Source organism: Myxocyprinus asiaticus, chromosome 17, assembly GCF_019703515.2.
Source record: "Myxocyprinus asiaticus isolate MX2 ecotype Aquarium Trade chromosome 17, UBuf_Myxa_2, whole genome shotgun sequence".
In the NCBI taxonomy this organism is placed as follows: domain Eukaryota; kingdom Metazoa; phylum Chordata; class Actinopteri; order Cypriniformes; family Catostomidae; genus Myxocyprinus; species Myxocyprinus asiaticus.
Window position 1 is genome coordinate 35,525,052 of NC_059360.1, and position 20,150 is coordinate 35,545,201.

A 20,150-nucleotide genomic window follows, 5' to 3' on the forward strand; every position below is an offset into this window, starting at 1 on the left:
GGCAGCTTGAAACTTAAATTAGATGATTAATTATTTTGAAGCAAGTGTCAAATTGTTCTATCATATGTCCACTCAAATTAAGAAATCTTACTTCAATGCCCGCAGCTTTCTTAAGATGTCCACCCGCTAAACTCGTGAATGAAGCTGTTTGCAAATCAGTCTGAATTCAAGCTGATTTACATATACTGATATCATTCACCTGGTTCTCAGCATAATTAAGCTTTGGGGGCCAGAGATCACAGATTCTACTCATTTATTTAATTGTGCTTTCTTGCAGTGGCGGCATTTAACAAAACATTATAGCGTATTTCTTTATGCCTCACTGACACATAGAACCATAAAAGCAGTTAATATAAAAATGATGTGCACAAAGCCATCAACATACAGAGACTACGATAAAAGCAATTTTAAATTAAATAAAAAAATCAATACAAACACTCACTATTATCGTATTACCACACGAATGCTAGTTTATTAAATAAATAAACTGCTTTTAAAGTTACAGTAAGTAATTTCTATTGACGGGACTTTTGAATGGAACTGTTCAATATTATGTTTATAAACACTGTTTCAAAACAATCCTGTGTGTGACATGACAATCCCTCAAATAAACAGCAATGTTTTAAAATCAGCACAGCATTTGATTTAGTTGTCTCTGCACATAAAGGTAAAATAATATAGTGTGTTTTGAGATCTAAAATCTAAAATACTTTAGTTAATTTAGTTGTCTCTGCACATAAAGGTAAAATAGTATAATGTGTTTTGAGATCTAAAATCTAAAATACTCATATAAGTTTAATAAGAACACACGACTTACCCGTCTGTCATCGTGTAAATTCCAAGAGTAGATTAAATTTGTTTATCAGTTTCAGACTTAGCAGACTTTAGCAAAGGTGACCATCATTTTATTAATCTTGCTTAAGACCTATTAAAAATGTATTGATTAATGAATCTGTGCAGATCAATTCAGCGCAGTGACTATACAAATACACTGTAAAAAAAATAAAATGGCAACATTTCTCGGTTGCCTTCAAATTTATAGTTAAATCAAAGTTGCTATACAAGTCCTTTAAATTAAATTATATTAAACTGACTTAAAATTGAGTTGAAGGCAACACAGGGGCAACACTGCGCCGACGCTTCTCTAGTGATGGGAGATGGCAAATGCCTCACCTTTTTTATTGTTGCACATTTACTTCAAAAGACAGGGATTCCAACATCGTAACACACACAAACATAAAACAAGGAAAAAATGTCACCCCATACGCCTCACCTTGAATAGACAGGAAGTAGGGGAAAAATTAAAAAAGCCATAAATTTGGACTGTTTCAAGTTCATGTGTGGCCCAGCAGTCTACGTAAACAAAACCAAACACCATGATTGCGTCGTTGGCTGCCGATGAAGTGGACAAATATTAAATAGGCTAGCTTCTGCTTTTACATGATGATGAATGTGATTTAACAAGTAATCCAATGTCTCTGTTATTAAAGTGTGCAAGAATCAGTCTTTTCAATCCATTTTCAATAAGTAAAGATGTGTTTTCTCTAGTATGATTAAAATATCATATTCAATACATATAGCCTACCGCATGTCATTGAGTAGGACGTTTTCATACATATTTAAAACAGATTTTAAAATGATACAGTTTAATGCCTAATATTTTAGACAAGAGCAAACGCCATGATACTTTTAAGCCAATGAGTATTAAACTGCGTCATCAGCAAGTTGTTTCCAACCATGCTCTAGTTTGCAGAGTCGGGGGAATGTTTCAAATCAGTGGTTCTGATCCTGTTCAGATCACATATCAAGTGGCCAGGTCACGTGATTTCAACCAACAAATTTGGTCAAAACAAACTGAGGAATGTTTTAAAAGCTCCAATGTCCTTACAATTTAACATAGAAAAAATACACACTTCAAAATTAAGTATACAATCTCATACCTTATGTATGATAAAAAATTATTAAAAAAAACATTAATAAGTTTGCTTGCCAATGTGAATGGACATTGAATTACAGTGTTCCACAAATAGTGCTGTGGTGCCATATAAATTATGTTTCAGTTGGTATCATATCCCACAATGCATCATGATTTGGTTGCGCTGTTTTTTCACAGTAATTTGGCAGAAAATGACCCAGCATGCATTGAATTCACAGTAAATTTCTGACAACAGTATTTTATTGTAAAATAATACTGTTTAATCCTGTAAATTCTTGGCAATTTTTTACAGTGTAGTCCATGAGACTTAAAGTGGTTAAATTAACTCCTTTTTCTCTGTACATCTTGTAATTGCAGATACAATCATGATTTCAAGCTCGATTACACTACCTAGTGCTTGACGCATGCCAGAGGGCCAGATGGTATTATTGGAAGTGTGAATGAGCTTGAAATCATGATCACCAAGGAGTTATATTTTGGTCTATTCTCACCCAAAACCAACTGGATCGCTACAGAAGACATCGATTAAACCACTGGAGTCTTATGGATGACTTATCTCCTTTTGGGGATCTTTTGAAGTTCTGGTCACCATTAACTTGCATTGTATGGACCTACAGAGCTGAGATTTTCTTCTAAATATCTTCATTTGTGTTCTGCAGAAAAAAGAAAGTCATACACATCTGGGATGGCATGAGGGTGAGCAAATGATGAAAGAATTTTCATTTTTGGGTGAACCATCCCTTTAACTACATTGCACTGCTGGCCCAGCCAGAATTAAATGATCTGATTAGATTTTAGTATTAGTATTAGGCTTCTAGCCTATTACAGATCAGATAAGTGAACACACAATCTTACATTAGCCGCAGTTACGTTAGTGGCAACAACACCAGTCTGTGAAAAGCAAGACCAGGGATGAAATTCTGTTCGGAAGCACATTCACTGACCATTGCTGATGTGCCCTTGGGTGAAGTATTTAATCCCTGTCTGTTCCTGGGATACCCTGTACCATGACCTGGCTCTCTCTCTCACTCTGTGTGTGTCATAGAGCATAGACAATGAAAAGAAAAGAATTGCAAGGTAGCTGTGTAAGCCAGGCTTATACCAAGAGAAAGAAACACTGACTGTACATTCTGTCAACTTGCCTTTTGAAAAAAAAAAAGAAAAAAAAAATCTCCATTAATTTTGAACTCACATCACAGAGAACAATTTACAGAATTTATGGATTAGACTGCTGTAATGCAGTTTTCTCTGGTCGTCTGAGAGGGTCTGTTTCTCACTTGAGCATTTCCAAACTATTTTATCCATTACACTAGTTCCCAGTCAAATCTACTACTCACTCTGATTAAAGTACAGTACCTCCAAAGTTGTGGCAAAATGTCTTAAGGACAACAAAGTCAAGGTATTGAAGTGGCCATAACAAAGCCTTGACCTCAATCTGATAGAACATATGTGGGCAGAACTGAAAAAGCGTGTGCGAGCAAGGAGGCCTACAAACCTGACTCAGTTACACCAGTTCTGTCTGGAGGAATGGGCCAAAATTCCAGCAACTTATTGTGAGAAGCTTGTGGAAGGTTACCCAAAACGTTTTGACCCAAGTTAAACAATTTAAAGGCAATGCTACCAAATACTAACAAAGTGTATGCAAACTCCTGACCCACTGGGAATGTGATGAAAGAAATAAAAGCTGAAATAAATAATTCTCTCTACTATTATTCTGACATTCACATTCTTAAAATAAAGTAGTGATCCTAACTGACCTAAGACAGGGAATGTTTTCTACGATTAAATATCAGGAATTGTGAAAAACTGAGTTTAAATGTATTTGGCTAAGTTGTATGTAAACTTCTGACTTCAACTGGACCTTTAATTAAATATAAAGACCATAAGGCCCTTTCCCACTGCAGGTACTAAAGCTCATTTTTGGTATTTTTCACTGAGACTAGTACTTTTTGTCATTTTTGCACCTGAGGAACTATCGTTCCTCGAAGCCGTTTTAGGGGACATTTTTAGCTCCTACTCCAGGGTAGCTTCTTTTGAGGTGTATAGGGACTGTGGTGCTGCAGCCTTTGATTGGTCAAAAACCTGTGACGCACAAAGCATTGAGAGTAGTCCGACTCCACAGACACCATTTGTAAACAAACTAGCTGCCAGCCTGCTACTCAGAGGATTGTGCTAATTTTACAATTCCCCTAACAGAAATAAAATAAAACCAACAGAGTATATAAAGATGATTAGCCTTCTCACATATGTGTGTGTGTGTGTGAGAGGGTTGAGCAGCGCTGCATCACGGAACATCAGTTGTGTTCCACAGAAGAAAGAAATTCATAAATGTCTGAAATGTATGGAGCCCCTTAAAGGACAGGGAGGGAATTTATTTTCTGAAATAGTTTTGCATTCCCTCGCAATAATTTGTGTTTCCTCACAATTCATTTTGCTTCCCCTCACAATAAGTATTCCATTCCCTTGCAATAATCCATCACTTACAAAAATGAACCATGTTTTTACTTTAGTATGTTATTTTTAGTAAACCATTAACATTAACATTACCATGGTTTTACTACAGTAACTATTTTTTAAACATGATATTTGTGGTGAAACCATATATTTTGGTTTTATATATATATTTTTAAAACCATGGTTCTTACCACACACACAGAAAAATGGTTTGGCCTACTACTGTCATGATTACTGCAGTTTTGCTGTAGCAAAACCACAGTTAACCAAGTTATTGTGAGGGAACGCAGACTATTACAAGGGAACAGAAAACTTTTTGTGACAAAACTATTTCAGAAAGTGAATCCCCTCCCTGTGCTTTAACTGGCTCTGTATAAATTATTGAGGCTTCGAAAATAGTGACAGAATTTTCATTTTGGGTGAACTATTCCTTTCCATTTTTTTTCAAGAAAACAAAGAGTACTAAACCCTCTGTAGATAACACCTGAATGTGAATGCAATTGAATTTCTGAGTAATTTTAGCAACACACATGCAAGAAAAAACACTATTGTTATTTTAAAGCTAATTATCATCATCAATATAACTGGTGTGAATCTAAATTTTGGATGGATGTTTATCCATTTTAATGAAAAGAATAATGAGAACAATGTTGCAATAATTAGACTGAACATGTGATATGTTTTGGGAAGATAAGAATTGTTCAGTTTAGTGCAATGTAAAATGACATCATCCTTTATCAACATACCATCACTGCAAACACGCACACACAAACACTTTTACGTGCACACACACACATACACTGCAATCACCTTGAAGGAAGGCTTTGTTTAATTTCTTTCTGGATGCAAGCCCTGATGAGATTTCCTCTCCTGGTGTCTGTCACTCAGAGGGGGTGTGAGGTTGGGAGGGGGGTTTACAGAGTATAGAAAGCCATTATCAAACTTCCTCAAACAGAAATGGCATAAACAGGAAATGAGGAAGAGGAAAGTGGTGGAATGGGAGAGTTGATGAGAGTGAGTGAGTGAGAGAGAAAGTAGAGAGATAGTGAGTGTTATTAAAAGAGGTGAATGTTAAAGCTCCGCTTGCTGGCTGTAGTAAATGATGTCGGTAATAACAGTATGAAAGATTAACGAATGTTGCTGTTGGCGGCATAAAGGTGAAAAAAAATAAAGACAAATCACAGCTCATTCTGAGGAGCTAGTTAATCACACTCTCCTGTGTTTTAAAATAAAGATACATGCTCTAGAAAGTATCCAGCCTACCCATGCTATTGTTAAATTACACACACATACTGAGAGCAGGAGTAATGTCCTCTTGAGTGCATTGCTGGAGTAGAGAGGGGCTGGCCGCACCAGAAACGTCAGAGGTGCTTTTTAGGGCACTCATCATTGTACGAGGGTGCTCAGAGAGCCATCTTCCTCTTCACCTGTGCCACTACTGCTTACACAACCCAAATAACCTCAACAGCTCAGAACGGCAGAGACAGTGAAAGACGGTGGTTTAGAGACATATAATTGTATGCTATGCTTCTAGATGGTAAAAGTTTCAAGAGTATAAGCACTCTCGATGTACACAAAGATGAGCACTCGAGGAGATAATGCTTCAGATGACAAACATGTGTGCATCTGTAGCACCAAAGTGCATAACTCTATGCCTTAAAACCATTAGCGTTATTATATTTGTACAAGTTTGGCAGACTCTCCTGTCTGCAATTGTACCTGCCAGAGAAGAGGCTGTGTTAATGAGTTATGATGGAACAGAGACACACACACAGCATAGAGTGATTTCAACTTCTACAATTTTTTTATAATTGTAGAATAATCTATATAATCTATAATAATCTATGCTGTTGTCATAGCTGTGGTGTAGTAGTTAGAGCATGTGTCCTTGAAATGTTGTGGTGCACATGTGGGTAATCCAATTTCCTCTCCAATAAATTCATGTCATTCTCCACTGCACCTGTCTAAAAAAAGAGGTAAAAGCCCATGAATAACACTGTGTCCTAATAAGGTGTGATTTGACAAAAGATAACTCCTATTTCTTCCATGTTAATCAGTTTTTGTTCTACCAGCGGTAACTGCAGCAAGTGACATGCAACATTTTGCGGACACTTGGTTTCTGTTTCTGTCACTTTAAGCTGGGTTGTACTACCCAGAGTGAAATCTAGTTGTTCTAAATCCCGCTCCACATAGCTGTATATTAGACAGCTAATATTTTCTAATAAATATGGCTGTGATTTTGTTGATTCATGCTGCATTTATGCTTTCATTGAAGAGAGAAAAATTACTTGATGCTAGAAACATGCATCACACCTGGTTAGGACATCATATACATTTTAATAGAAATTAAAGGATTGTTCCTGGTTCAATACAAGTTTAGTTCATTCGTCAGCATTTGTGGCATAACTTATATTCGTCCCTTGTTTATAAAAAAAAAAAAAAAAGAAAAATCACAGTCACAGAAAGGCACTGGGGTCAATGGGGCCATAAACCTTTAACATCCATAAACATTAAACATAAACATTAAAATACACACTGTTTCAAAAGTATAGTCACAAGATGCAATTATTATATGTGTTAGCAGGATTTCAATGAGATAAAATTGCTTTTTGACCATATCTGTGTAAAGTTATGTCCAATAAACTACTTAATTCTCATGATGATGTAACACTGGTAAACTCTGTAATCTAAGTGCCTTAACGGCAGTAAATCCCTGATTTTATCACACTTAAATCATATTAACACGTATAACATTTATATCTTGTGTCCAAAATCATATTAACATGTATTATGTTTACATCTTGTTGCTATACTTTTAAAACAATGTGTATTTTAATGTTTTTGGACTGGCCCCATTTACTCTCATTGTACTTATTGTAACTGCAAATTGTGCTTTTATATATATATATATATATAAACTAGGTACAAGTCAAATTGTTTTATTTACTTTTTTTGGTGTGTGTGTGTGTGTGTGTGTGTGTGTGTGTGTGTGTCCAGGTATTCCCTACTTTGTGGGGACCAAATGTCCCCACAAGGATAGAAAAACCTGACATTTTTGACGTTGTGGGGACGCTCAGTCGGTCCCATGAGGAAAACAGCTTATAAATCATACTAAATTGAAAATGTAAAAATGCAGAAAGTTTTCTGTGAGGGTTAAGTTTAGGGGTTGGGTTAGGGGATAGAATATAAAGTTTGTACAGTATAAAAACCATTATATCTATGGAGAGTCCTCATAAAACATGAAAACCCAACGTGTGTGTGGGTGTGTGTGGGTGTGTGTGGGTGTGAGTTAGTTTTTGTGGTATACAAGGAATTTGTTTTTTAGGTTACACCCTATTAATTACAAGGGTATTATTCTATAAATGTGGTTTATGAGGTCACCCCTAGTGTCCTTGTAATTCAAACGGCTTAAAAAAAACATACTAAACAATGTTTATTTTTTTTAAATGAAAAAATTACATAAGGTTTCTATGAGGGTTAGGTTTGGGGGTAGGGTTTGGGTTAGGGGATAGAATATATAGTTTGTACTGTATAAAAACCATTATGTCTATGGAGAGTCCTTGTAATGATTGGAGTACCAACATGTTTGTGTATGTGTATTTTTAGGTCGATAGATTTTGGGGCGACGTACGAGAAGCTAACTGATAAAGTGATGAGTCGAACAATGCTGAGCTATCTGTATGTCTGTCCGACCAATAAGAGGAAGGTGTGTGTGTCTCAACACATCAAAAATATTTAGCTGTAAGAAAGAAAATATAAAGCTAACATAAATATTATTGTCTCTCTTTCTCAGATCCTGATTTTATCTGATCCGGAGGTGGAGAGCAGTTTACTTATAAGTTCAGATGAAGGAGCGACTTTTCAAAAGTTCAATATTAACTTTTATATCATGAGTCTTCTGTTTCACCCAACGCAGGAAAATTGGATACTAGCCTATAGCCATGATCAAAGGGTACACACACGCACAAACACACACTTACACATTTCCACAGCCTCAATAGGCTTTAACTCGAAGAAACAATTAAAAGCAGATAATGTGGATAATTAAGTGTGAGCAAGATAATTACCTTTGTTGGCTGTAGTTAGGGATCTTACAGTGAATGTGTGTATTTTTCATCTAGCTGTACAGCTCGGTGGACTTTGGGAAAAAGTGGATTCTTGTTCATGAGAGAGTAACTCCGGGGCGATTCTACTGGTATGACTCACACGCATGCACACAAACTGTAATTTTTTTTACTGATCATCAGTCTCTCATAACACGCCTCCAGTGCAATTTCACACTGAAAATTAATCTGACCATAAGAATATATCTGCATGCACACACAACAGCACTTTGAAAATTAATCCGATACTAAACCCACTCTTGTCTTTAACTCTGCATCTGACACCATTCCACTTACATACGCATAAACATACTCATACACTGTCACTCTATACTGTATGTCTGTCTGTCTCTCTCTCTCTCTCTCTTTCTCTCTCTATCTCTCTATCTGTCTGTCTCTATTTAACTCTATATATCTCACTGTCATGTCACTTGCACCTCTCTCTCCCCTGTGCTTCATATCATCGTATGTGTGGGTATTGTGTGTATATGTGGGTAATCAGAGGAACTGGTGTCCTGTCACATGCTCGATGAGCTGTTGAGACAGCCAACAACATGACTTCACCCTTGGGTTTACCATCCCTGTGCACACTCACACACGCATCACTTTCTTTACATTGATCAAAAATAAATCTTTCCTTTGCTGATTCTCTCTGCATCACACACACACACACACACACACACACACACACTGTTCTGCTTGTGTTTGTGTCAGTGAAGCTTTGCTGTGGCAGGTTTGGTGACTGTAGAATTCAGACCAAGACTAAAAGGGACTTTAATGTCACACTGGGTCTGAGGGAGATGTTTAAACTCAGCCTGAGCATATGAAAGGACGTTTAATATCAGACTGGGCCTGAGAGAGATGTTTAAACTTAGACTGATATTATAAGAGAGGGTTTAATCTCAGGCTGAGATATTTAAACTCAGAGATACACTTTGTGATGGGATTTATCCACAGAACGAGACTGAAAAAGATGTTTAAATCTGAAACTGAAAGTTTAAGAGGGGTTTAATTACATATTGGGTCTGGGGGATATGTTTAAACCCAGACAGTGATCATGAGTCAAGGTTTAATCTTAGACTGGATATGAGAGAGATGTTTGAATTTAGACTAGAATAATGGAAGTGGAGTTACAGTAATATCAGAATGGGACTGAAAGGTATGTTTGAACATGAAATAAGAATTTGAGAAGGGGTTTAAATTTAGACTCGCTGTTAGATATGTTTAAACTCACAGATTTTGAGAAATCATCAGATTATTTTAGACTGGGACTGAGAGAGATTGTTCAACTCATACTGAGATTATTAGACAGGGTTTAATGTAAGATTGGGACTGTGAATGGGGTTTAATATCAAATGAGGGCTTTACAGGGGTGTGATATCAAATTGTTACTGAAAGAAAAGAGGTTTAATTATGGATCGTAAGAATGATTCAATATCAGATTGTGACCGTGTTCAAATTGACTGAGAAGAAAATATGGATAATACAAGACAGGACTCTGTGATGATTAAAAACATCATACAGATAATATGATGGCGTGTATGTGTGCATTCGAGGATAAAATATGTAAGAAATGAAAGTGTATTGAGAATGTGGTTTGTGGGCAAGCAGTTGTAAGGTGTGTGTGTGTGTGTGTGTGTGTGTGTGTGTGTGTGTGTGTGTGTGTGTGTGTGTTGTTTGTGATTAACTGCCATCAGAGCAACAATAAGGATTCACTGGAGACAGACTGTCTCCTACTAGAGAAGCGGAATTATGCTGTCCATCACTACCCCTCCATCCTTCCTCTCTCGTCCTCCATCACTCCATCACTCTCATGCTATTACCGTACTCATCCGTCCATCCCCTGCTGGCACCTCCTTCTCTTTCCTTCTTTGTCTCGTCTCCAGTGGAGCCCTTCCTGATTGTTTTCCTCTCTTCTGCTCTTTTGTTTTTTGTCCCTTTTTTTTATTCTTTGATTTTCAGGGCACTGACTGGTCTGGATAAAGAGGCAGACCTGGTGCACATCGAGGCCCGATCTGACAATGGACGTTAGTCTCTTTTTCTTTTCCTCTGTTCCTTTGTCTCTTGTTTTTTCTGTGTTTCTCTACCAAGCTGAAAAGACCAGGATTGCTTGTCACTAGCATATGTATGTTGCGTTTTGGATGTTGGTGTGCTGATATTCCCACCATGCCTTTTTAGCCAGAACGAGTTACATAGTCAACCATCTTACCTAGAAAGACCATGCTGGTGAACACCAGTGATTGACCTGTTTCATGTGACGTCACTGCGTGACCGCGCTGCCATTTTTGTGACCAAAATCCCATATAACTTCAGTGTGCTGTGCTGTAGGATGCAACAAAATTTGGCCAATTTTTTGTTTCTATCTATAAATCTTGAAAAAGTGATATTGCTGTTTACTTACCAGAGCCAAAATGTTAATTTATTTTCAGTAAAGTTATATCTTTTGATTGACAAGTCTTCATTTTGCAAAGTCAAGCAGCAATGAGGGTGGAGAGCAGTGATAAAACACTTATTGGTTTTTGCTCATTTATTCAGACATGTCAGTTATCTGTACACGTCAAATACAGTATATTTATAACATAATCGAGTCAAATACAATTAAACTGGAAATGTACATAATTTTGGTTAAATTCTTAACAGCTCGCCTCTGTTGCTTTCTGTGTATTCATGAGTTAAAAGCAGCTCTTACATTCAAACACATGGGATTAGAGGTCGACCGATAGTGGATTTTACCGATAACAATAACTAAGTTGGGCAGTGCCTGCCGAGTTTTTAAAATTGATACTGAATGAAAAAATAACACTCAAATTAAAATTGTGCTGAACTTTATTACAAAAATAAACAGTACTGACTGAACCATGAAAATGTATTGTACTTTTTAAAATGAAATATATATATATAAATATTCATATATATTAACTAATATTCAAATTTTAAAGTCAGCTGATTTTTAAATTGACGTTGTTTCATTAGTCCACAAAAGGGCGCAATAAATACATAAACCATTCAGCACCATTATATTATTGCATAGAACATTTCTATCCTGGCTGTTAAAAAAGAGCATTTCATTTTCAACTAATGTGCATAAAATAAATAAATTAAAAGTTTTAGTCAGTCCATATTCTCAAATGTTAAGTCAAAAGTAAAATGAAGGGGAGAAACGCTTCAATAGACAGTTCACATGGTGTTACACTTGCACTGATTCCTACTACTCCAGACTCAAGATTCATAATAACAGTGAAATACCACATTGCTTTTTATTCAGTACAGTTGTATGTAGAGTAGCAATATTCACAGATAGCAGTGGAATTCAGCTGAACTCGTGGTGAAGCGGCTCAGACTATGAGCCCAGGCCAGGGGCTGTTCAAACAGACAGAACACAACAGACTGAAACCGAACATGAGGATCTCAAGACACACATTTCCAAGTTGAACATCTTTCCTGACAAAGCATTCAAACAACTCATTGCTTAATCTTAGAAACGCTTATAAGATAGCAAAACGCAACGGCTAAAGACCTCCACCAACTGTAAGGGGCTGTTTGCAACCATCCATTTGTTTTTCTACGCGCGCTTGACAAACGTCTTTGTTTCCCTTTGTTATTGTTTATTCAGCGTCTCATGCAGGAGCACTGTTTTTTTATATGATGTGTCTAATTAAGAAAATTTAAAAGCATATTGAGACACCTGCTTTTTGTTAAACTGTATTTGTTGCGCTGTGTCTAGCCTTTTTTAGCGCAAGAATGTGATCGATCTGAAGTCATCATATTACAGTGAGGATAAATTTTTTTTATTGAAATCAGATGCGTTTCTGATTTGTTTATATGTTTCTCTCAGCTGTATGAAGATATTAATTTGCTTTCTCACGTCACCATCTTTAAATATGCAACTTAGCTGGCTAACGAATGCATAAACGTGACCAGCTGGATATAAACTAAAGCAAATAGATGGTAATAAATGGTAACAATCGTGACATTTAAACATTTGGGTAGGACTTGCGTGTATTTTTGTCACATTGTTCTAACCGCTTGAGGTTATCTTAAATTTTAGCGTCCTCTCAGCCTTGTCTGCAAACATACTGATGTTCTCTACTAATGCAGCATCTAGTCAACAAATTAATTCATTTATAATGATATGACAATGTGTACTGTAGTGTACTGTATACATACCTTTTCATTGTTGATGTTTTAAATCCTCATCTGAAGTGTTCCGCTCCATGCAGAGTGTAGTCTCACGTGTCAAAACAAACACCACAAGGAATCAGTGAAGTGATAGTTTTTATTTTGCCTCTAGAGGCTGCTCTCATACTGTATAATGACAGCAGACCCTTCCCAGCCACTCCAGCTCCACATGCAATGGGGAAAAAATATCAGTGTGGATATTTGCAGATAACCGATAGTTCCAGAAATCTGTTATCGGTGCTGATTAATCGGCAAAACCGATATATCGGGGATCATCACAAAGGTTTTGTAATATTGTGATCAAATCAGACCAGAAAACAACACACAACATTTTTTTTTACTTCTGAATGAGAGGTGTTAAAGATGATGTACAGGTAGGCGTGTGCACTCTCTGGTCACACATCAGACTGGCTGGCATAGAGATGAATCATGGATCAAATATATTTAAATGTCTGCAAAAGTAAAAATTTGGCAATATTTGTGTGGACTTCAGACTTGTATACACTTTTTCTGGGGCTTGGCATGGATCAAAAGCAATTTTTGTTACGTTTTTTTAATATTGTTTCATGGGTATCTTTCCATTCACCGGCATTGCTTCCTGCCGCTGATGGTCACAAATATGGTGGCTGTAAGGGAAAAGTGACGTCACTGAAACAGGTCAATAAATGAAATAACTGTGACGTCCCACCACAGGCACCTGTACCTCTGGGTTCTTTTGAGCATCAAATTTCAATGGTTAATATGAGTAGCGCAGTAGTTTTAAAGGTACACTCAGTAATTTTTTCCTCATTAAAAAATATTAAATTCTAAAGACATGAATTGTAATTTTGCAATATAAGTAGGAAATCATGACCACTCACATTAAAATGAAGAATAAAGTCATATCAATAGCCTTATAAAAGCTGTTTTATTCTATATGGAGAGGGTCCACACATGGAAGCTGACATGTTAGAATCACATGACCAGCCGAATACTACTCACTTAATCTCAGTAACCGTCCTTTTATTTGACACTTTTTCTCATTGATTAAAGTAATCATGGCTGACTGTGAATACCAAATTTCAACAATGGCATCTGAAACTGAAAATGTTTCGTTTACGTGAAGCGTAACCCTGGTTTACTGAGACGGAACGAGACGCTGTGTAATCACGATTGGGACACATCCCGTGTCACGTGGTCTGAAGCCCTTATACAATCACGGCAATTTATTGGCTGATGGCGCTTAAGCAACGCCCCCAGTGAGCTACGTCACGAGCTCCATAAACATGCTCACTTGGCGCCATCACCTCAGATTTTCAGCAGGAAGGCACGAGCCTCTGCAGCTACTAGAGTGTATGGCAAGTTTATGCAGTGTCTCATTCCCTCTCAGGGAACCAGGGTTACACTTAATAAATATTTGTAAATATTTTTTCATTCTTTCATTCTCATTTACCTTTTTACCTGTGTATTTTCAATCGTTTTCCACTCCTAATTCATCTACAAACAAATAGCAAAAAACAAAACGTTTATCAATCAGAATTTATTCCTTGATGCTTACAAGCGAAGCAATTTTACAAATCACATGCCCACAGCGAGCTCGCTAGCCAAAGCTGCGCATGAGCTCCAAACCGTTAGGCCTTTAGAATTTCTACAGAATCCCTCAACAGTTCAAGTGAATAGGCATCTAATGTCAGATTGTCAGATTCATCAGCCAATCAGATTTATTTATTTGTTCTTGGTGGGTGTCGTCTTTAGGATATGTCCCAGTCGAGACCTTCTAGCTGGCCTTGAGTGACGCCGTCACACTTTAAGTGATGTACGTAATTTGAAAGCGAAGAACGCGAGATCTATAGCTGATGAGTCAGCTGTCATCACTGCTGCTAGGGGCGGATTTAGGCATGGACCACATGTGCAGCCGCCCTGAGCGCCATCTTGCCGGGGGCGGCACGAGGCGCCCACACAAAAAAGTGGGCGCCCAGAAGTCCACCAGCAATCTCAACTCCAACTACCCACAACCCTTCACTGTACCTCATTCTGTGGCAGACAGACACATATTGTGCTGCTATCACACAGCAGTCCTTGTATTCACCTAATAAGAAGGGCAGTTTTGTATTGTTTGTTAAATGTCAAATGTGATGTGAATATGTTTAATTTCGTGGCAAAAATTTTCCCGGATGGCTGTGTATTTTGTGTATTCTGTTAGAAAATGCAGCACTGTCTTGATTTTGTTTTGATCACAGTGTGGACACAACCTTTCTTCTTGTGGCAGCCATGTTTTCCTGTGTCTGCCTGTTTCTATAGTGAGGTTGTGTCCACTGAGTCTGTCACTGTGTACAGAGAGTCTGCCATGGTGTATTCTCTTTTTAGGGCTAGATAGCATTGCATTTTACTCTGTTGTTGTGTTTGAGTTTCCCAATAAGTGATATAATTATGTTTTATTTGTGCTGTAATTTGGCTGTATCGATTAGTTTAGCAGTATTGTTCTGGTCCAGGGTTGCGTTTTCTGATAACGATTGATCTTTGCTATTAAGAGCGTTTTCTATGAGCGATTTTACGAACGTTCATTATTTTTACGTGCATTTCCCAAAACTGCACTTAACATGAGCGTGCGAGGACGTGCTTTAAGTGCTACTTAAGAGAGACGCTGTCCATTAACGTGAAGTGTTGAAATGTGACCATATAGTGCTGTTCGTCATTGCAACTTCATTATATTTGTAGCGTAACTATAAAATGTTTTGTTATTTAACTTGCTGGAAATATTTAAAAATATTTTCTTAAATGTACAACTTAATTCACTACATAATTGCATTTCGTTTTGCAATCATTTTGTGCAGAACGATATATTTCTTTTGCACAATCACTGCTTTGTACATCAGATGTGCATTTTAATATTTCGTTTAAAAGAAATGCTCTGTTGGTCGAGATTAAATCTTCCAGGATCAGTTAAGACAGTGGAGACCCTGTGTATGGTCCTGATAATGGCAAGCATTAATTGAATATTACGAGGTTCACCGTGTTATTGTGGAGCGAAAATAAGGAGACGCGTGGAAGCTGCGCTTTAGGGACATTCACCAATCAAAGGGAGATCTGCTCTTTACTCCCAGAAGTGATAACGGTAACAGCAATGCTGCACAACATGTGCGGTTCTACATAACGCATGGTGCGGGCTGTTGGAGAGGAAGAGGAGATGAGGATGAGGAGCCAATAGACTGTATGGACGATTTTCATGCACAGCCACAAGTTACTGGCTTTTTGCCTTCTCTCTCTGGTTGTAATTTTTACAGTTGTCTGCAACAATCATCCCACCACTTTGTTGTTACCAACTAGTCCACAAAAACTTTTATATGTTTACTTATTAATTTATCTGTTCATCCAATATTGACTAACCATTTTATGCATTCATTATTATTATTATTATTATTATTATTATTATTAGCCTTTTCGGTTAAAAAATAAATAAAATAAAACGTATGTATACTGATATTAATTTAGCATAAAGTGTAGCTATAGGTATTTAAATTGTATAAGGTGTAATTTTTCATTTGTCCTGCAGGTGTCTGCACAAGTTTGTTTCTTCACGATGTTCTTAACGCTGTACGACTCCAGAGCACTCGTTAATCTACGAGCATTTTCAAATACTAAAGTTACGATGCTTTTGGGAAACGGGCCGCAAAACTAAGATGAATCATAAGATGGATTCTACGATCTACTTAGGCTTACAATGCTTTGGGAAATGAGGCCCAAGCAGTGTGATGAGGGTTAGTAGATGTTGGTGAAGCATCTGGACTAAAGCTCTGGACCAGCTGAGAGAGGGGATTGGTTTCTTTGCTCAACTCTAGGTATTGCAGGGCTTTATAATGGTATGAGTGAGGGTCACTGAGTTTTAGATGTTTCCAGAATTTGATTGCCCATTTTTGTATTTGTATAATTAGTTTATATGTGCCTAATTCTGCCCTGACACTCTTGCTCTCCCTTTTCCTTCCTCCCTATCTCTCTTGTCCTGTCTTTCTTACTTTCTCCCCAGCCCCCAAAGTTTTTTTTTTTTTCTGTGTCACAGTGAAAAATGAACAGATGAATTCTAAACAACAGTAAACTCTTAATGGTAAATGGGTCTGGGTACTTTCTGGCATGGTGTTGCACTTGTAGTTTATCCTTGTGGGATAGTATAGTGCATTAAGCACTATTGATATGAGTCTGACACAACACAACAGGCCCCAAACAACAGACAATCTACAATAACAATCAGCTTTCTACAAGGGTATGAGTGTAAATATTTGAAAAGTATTATTTACATGGAGCATACTCCACCAACAGGAATTACGTTGGTAACACCATGGGTTAAATTGGGCCATAACAGTCTAGAACAGCATTCAAGCACATACTATTACAAAGAATTTATTAATAATTGCCAGTTGTGTTTGTTTATCCAAGCCAAAAAATATGGAACTTTAAAAAATGAAAAAAGTTCATTTTTGTAGTTGTAGTGTTATCTTAATATGTCTGTAGTTCATTTGTGAGTGATATCTTATTTCAGTCTTTTTTCCATTAAATATAATGCTATCACAAATAGGTTTCAGCTTACAAGGCTCTAGACTGCGTTTTGTGTGACTAAATTTTGTTATAGGTTGCAAAGGTGCGACTACAGAGTTGGCCAACTCTCTCTCTCTCTCTCTCTCTCTCTCTCTCTCTCTCTCTCTCTCTCTGATTATGCCCTACTGTTTTCTGTTGTGTAGGAGCAGCGCCAAAAGCAGAATGAAACATAGATATCCACTACCCCAGTAAATATTTATAACAGCTCAATGAACAGAGCAGCGCAAGCGCAGAGCAGAAGCCGGTTGCACCACCCGTGCGCAAGTTAGCACTTAGCCTAGTTGTGGCGTAAATGGGCACTAGGCTACAATTTACCTATTACTAAATATTTAAGCATTGCACCATTAAATTTAGGTGAAACATAACCCTACATGTAAACTAAATATTTATGGAAGCCTCCAAACAGGAGTAGTGGTTGGAATAAGAATACAAACAGATTAAATAACAGTAATGAGCTCATGTTTTGCACGACAGACTTCAGTCCTTTTGACAAATATGTTGGTGTTGCCATTTACACTCGTTTATATTTACGAGAGAGAACATTATGTAAAAAAAAGACTTCTTATTGGCTCTTCAGCATGAAACAAACCTAAAACAGGGCACTTTTCTGTGTGTATCGCCCGGTGTCACTGACATACAGTTGCAAAATGTACAACACATGCAAAATATATAGGATATTAAAATGAATAAATGTTCCTCTGTCTGTTGTTAATATTATTTATTGTCCCATATTGATGTTAGATACAGTACCTGAATATTATTTACATATTTAATTATAGGCCTTTTCGTATCGTATTTCAACTGAAATATAATTTATCACAGCTGGCATTTACATGAGACAAAAAAGGCTTAAACATCAAACATGACAAGATAAATCTGAAATGCACGGCTTTTCAACACTTCTGTTTACAAATTTGAAGGCTGCTTATTGGATCAGTAAAGGTAAATTTCATATTATGCGACAATTCATTGCTCTTAACGGAGAGCTTATGACCTACTAGCTGAGTCTTGCATTGAGAACAGGTGGTGCAACAAAATTAAGCACTGACTTAGTTACAAAGGAACTAGTTACTAAGTCCTTAGTTTGAAGTTTTATGCCCAAACTTAAGTGAGACCTAATGCACAACTGCTGCAACTCTACCCATGTGTGTTTACATGTGACCCGGTCTCACCCGCACTGAGCAGATAATTATAAACAGTGCTGTGAGAACAACTGAGAAGCAGCGTAAGTCAGTGAACACTTTTTAATTCGGTACAGAATTTTCTGTTGCAAACGCCTATAGAAACCTCAATGTTTTGGTGAGTAAACTAGTTGAAACCCATATTAAATGGCCCCGACATTCTAAACAGCATTGAGGAGGTAAACAGGAGAAAACACTGAAATTACAGACATACTGTAAATTAGAAGACTTTTCAATCCACAGATCACTATTCTTACAAAAATATACCATAAATTTACTGAAGTAACACTAACTGTATTAACTGTTGTATTTTAGGCAAAAATACATTCACATTAAATATTTTCATATTTTATTTATTAAATATACTGTAATATATTAGGGGAGTGAGGGAATATAATAAATTTTTGTTACAACTATGTTTCTAAATTTTGTTGTATTTATAGTTTTTAAATGTGTTTAGGATACTGTTTTTCATTACAAAATGCCATACTTTGTTTTATAGAAATCATATAACATCTATTACATCATGTTTTTCAAGTAGATACCATGGTCATACCATGGATGAAAGAAGTCCCAACTCGTTCAGAAAAATGTAGCCATATAGAAATTAGGTGTTAATTTTTTACCTTTTATAGATGTTACTGTTTTTGATACCAGTAAATTTACGTCTGTATCCAAAATCAAAATCAATGCCTTATTGTCAAATGTACATTTCAGATGGACAAAATATGCAATATTATTGCAGGGCTCGACATTAACACTTGTCCGGGACAAGTGGAATTTTGAACAGGCAAGTTACAGAGAATTTTACTTGCCCAACTGGACAAGTAGCCTGATTAAAATCTCAGTAACGAATGTTAGCTCAATAGCGCGGAATTGAGGGGACTGAGCACAATTTTAATAATTCCTGCATACACTGGTGGCCAAAAGTTTGGAATAATGTACAGATTTTGCTGTTTCGGAAGGAAATTGGTACTTTAATTCACCAAAGTGGCATTCAACTGATCACAAAGTATAGTCAGGACATTACTGATGTAAATAACAGCACCATCACTATTTGAAAAAGTCATTTTTAACCCACACACCTGAACTGTATATATCATATTGAAGAGAATAATTAGGGCTTTCAAATGATATAAATATATGTATGATTATTTAAGGCTAATCATCCTTTATCAATAAGATTTCACACAGCATTTTTTACAAAAATCTTCTCAGGTCACCATACTTCATCAGACAACTGCATTTTCAACCATTTTATTTACAAGCTAGAGGGAAACTTAGAGTGTATGAAATATAAATAATTTTGTGGGCAATGTAGAATAGCAGACAGATTAGAAATATAATCTATTGTTAAAAGTTATGACCATCCTAGTGATTAGTGGGAAAATGGAATAAAACAAACATTTAGAATGTTATGATACATTTCACATGACCACTCCTCAAATACTCCTTGTATTTGTAATTATAATTTTTTATAATTTTCTTTATTTATCACACATTATACATTTGCACATATACAGTGAAATTCTTCTTTTTCACATATCCCAGCTAGGCTGGGGTCAGAGTGCAGGGTCAGCCATGATATGGTGCCCCTGGAGCAGATAGGGTCAAGGGCCTTGCTCAAGGGCCCAACAGTGGCATCTTGGCAGTGCTGGGGCTTGAACCCCTGACCTTCTGATCAGTAACCCAGAGCCTTAACCGCTGAGCTACCACTGCCCCCCAGTT

At 36.9% G+C, this 20,150-nt stretch overlaps 1 protein-coding gene across 1 annotated transcript in view; it reads left to right on the top strand.

Moving 5' to 3' along the window:
• Positions 1–20,150, top strand: part of sorcs3b (sortilin related VPS10 domain containing receptor 3b) — a 139,419-nt gene that overhangs the window by 61,046 nt on the left and 58,223 nt on the right. Inside the window, exons 3-6 of the mRNA XM_051722107.1 lie at positions 7,997–8,096; positions 8,184–8,342; positions 8,512–8,585; positions 10,456–10,520. Of these exons, the coding sequence (XP_051578067.1) occupies positions 7,997–8,096; positions 8,184–8,342; positions 8,512–8,585; positions 10,456–10,520 (398 nt within the window). The remainder of the gene's footprint in view (positions 1–7,996; positions 8,097–8,183; positions 8,343–8,511; positions 8,586–10,455; positions 10,521–20,150) is intronic.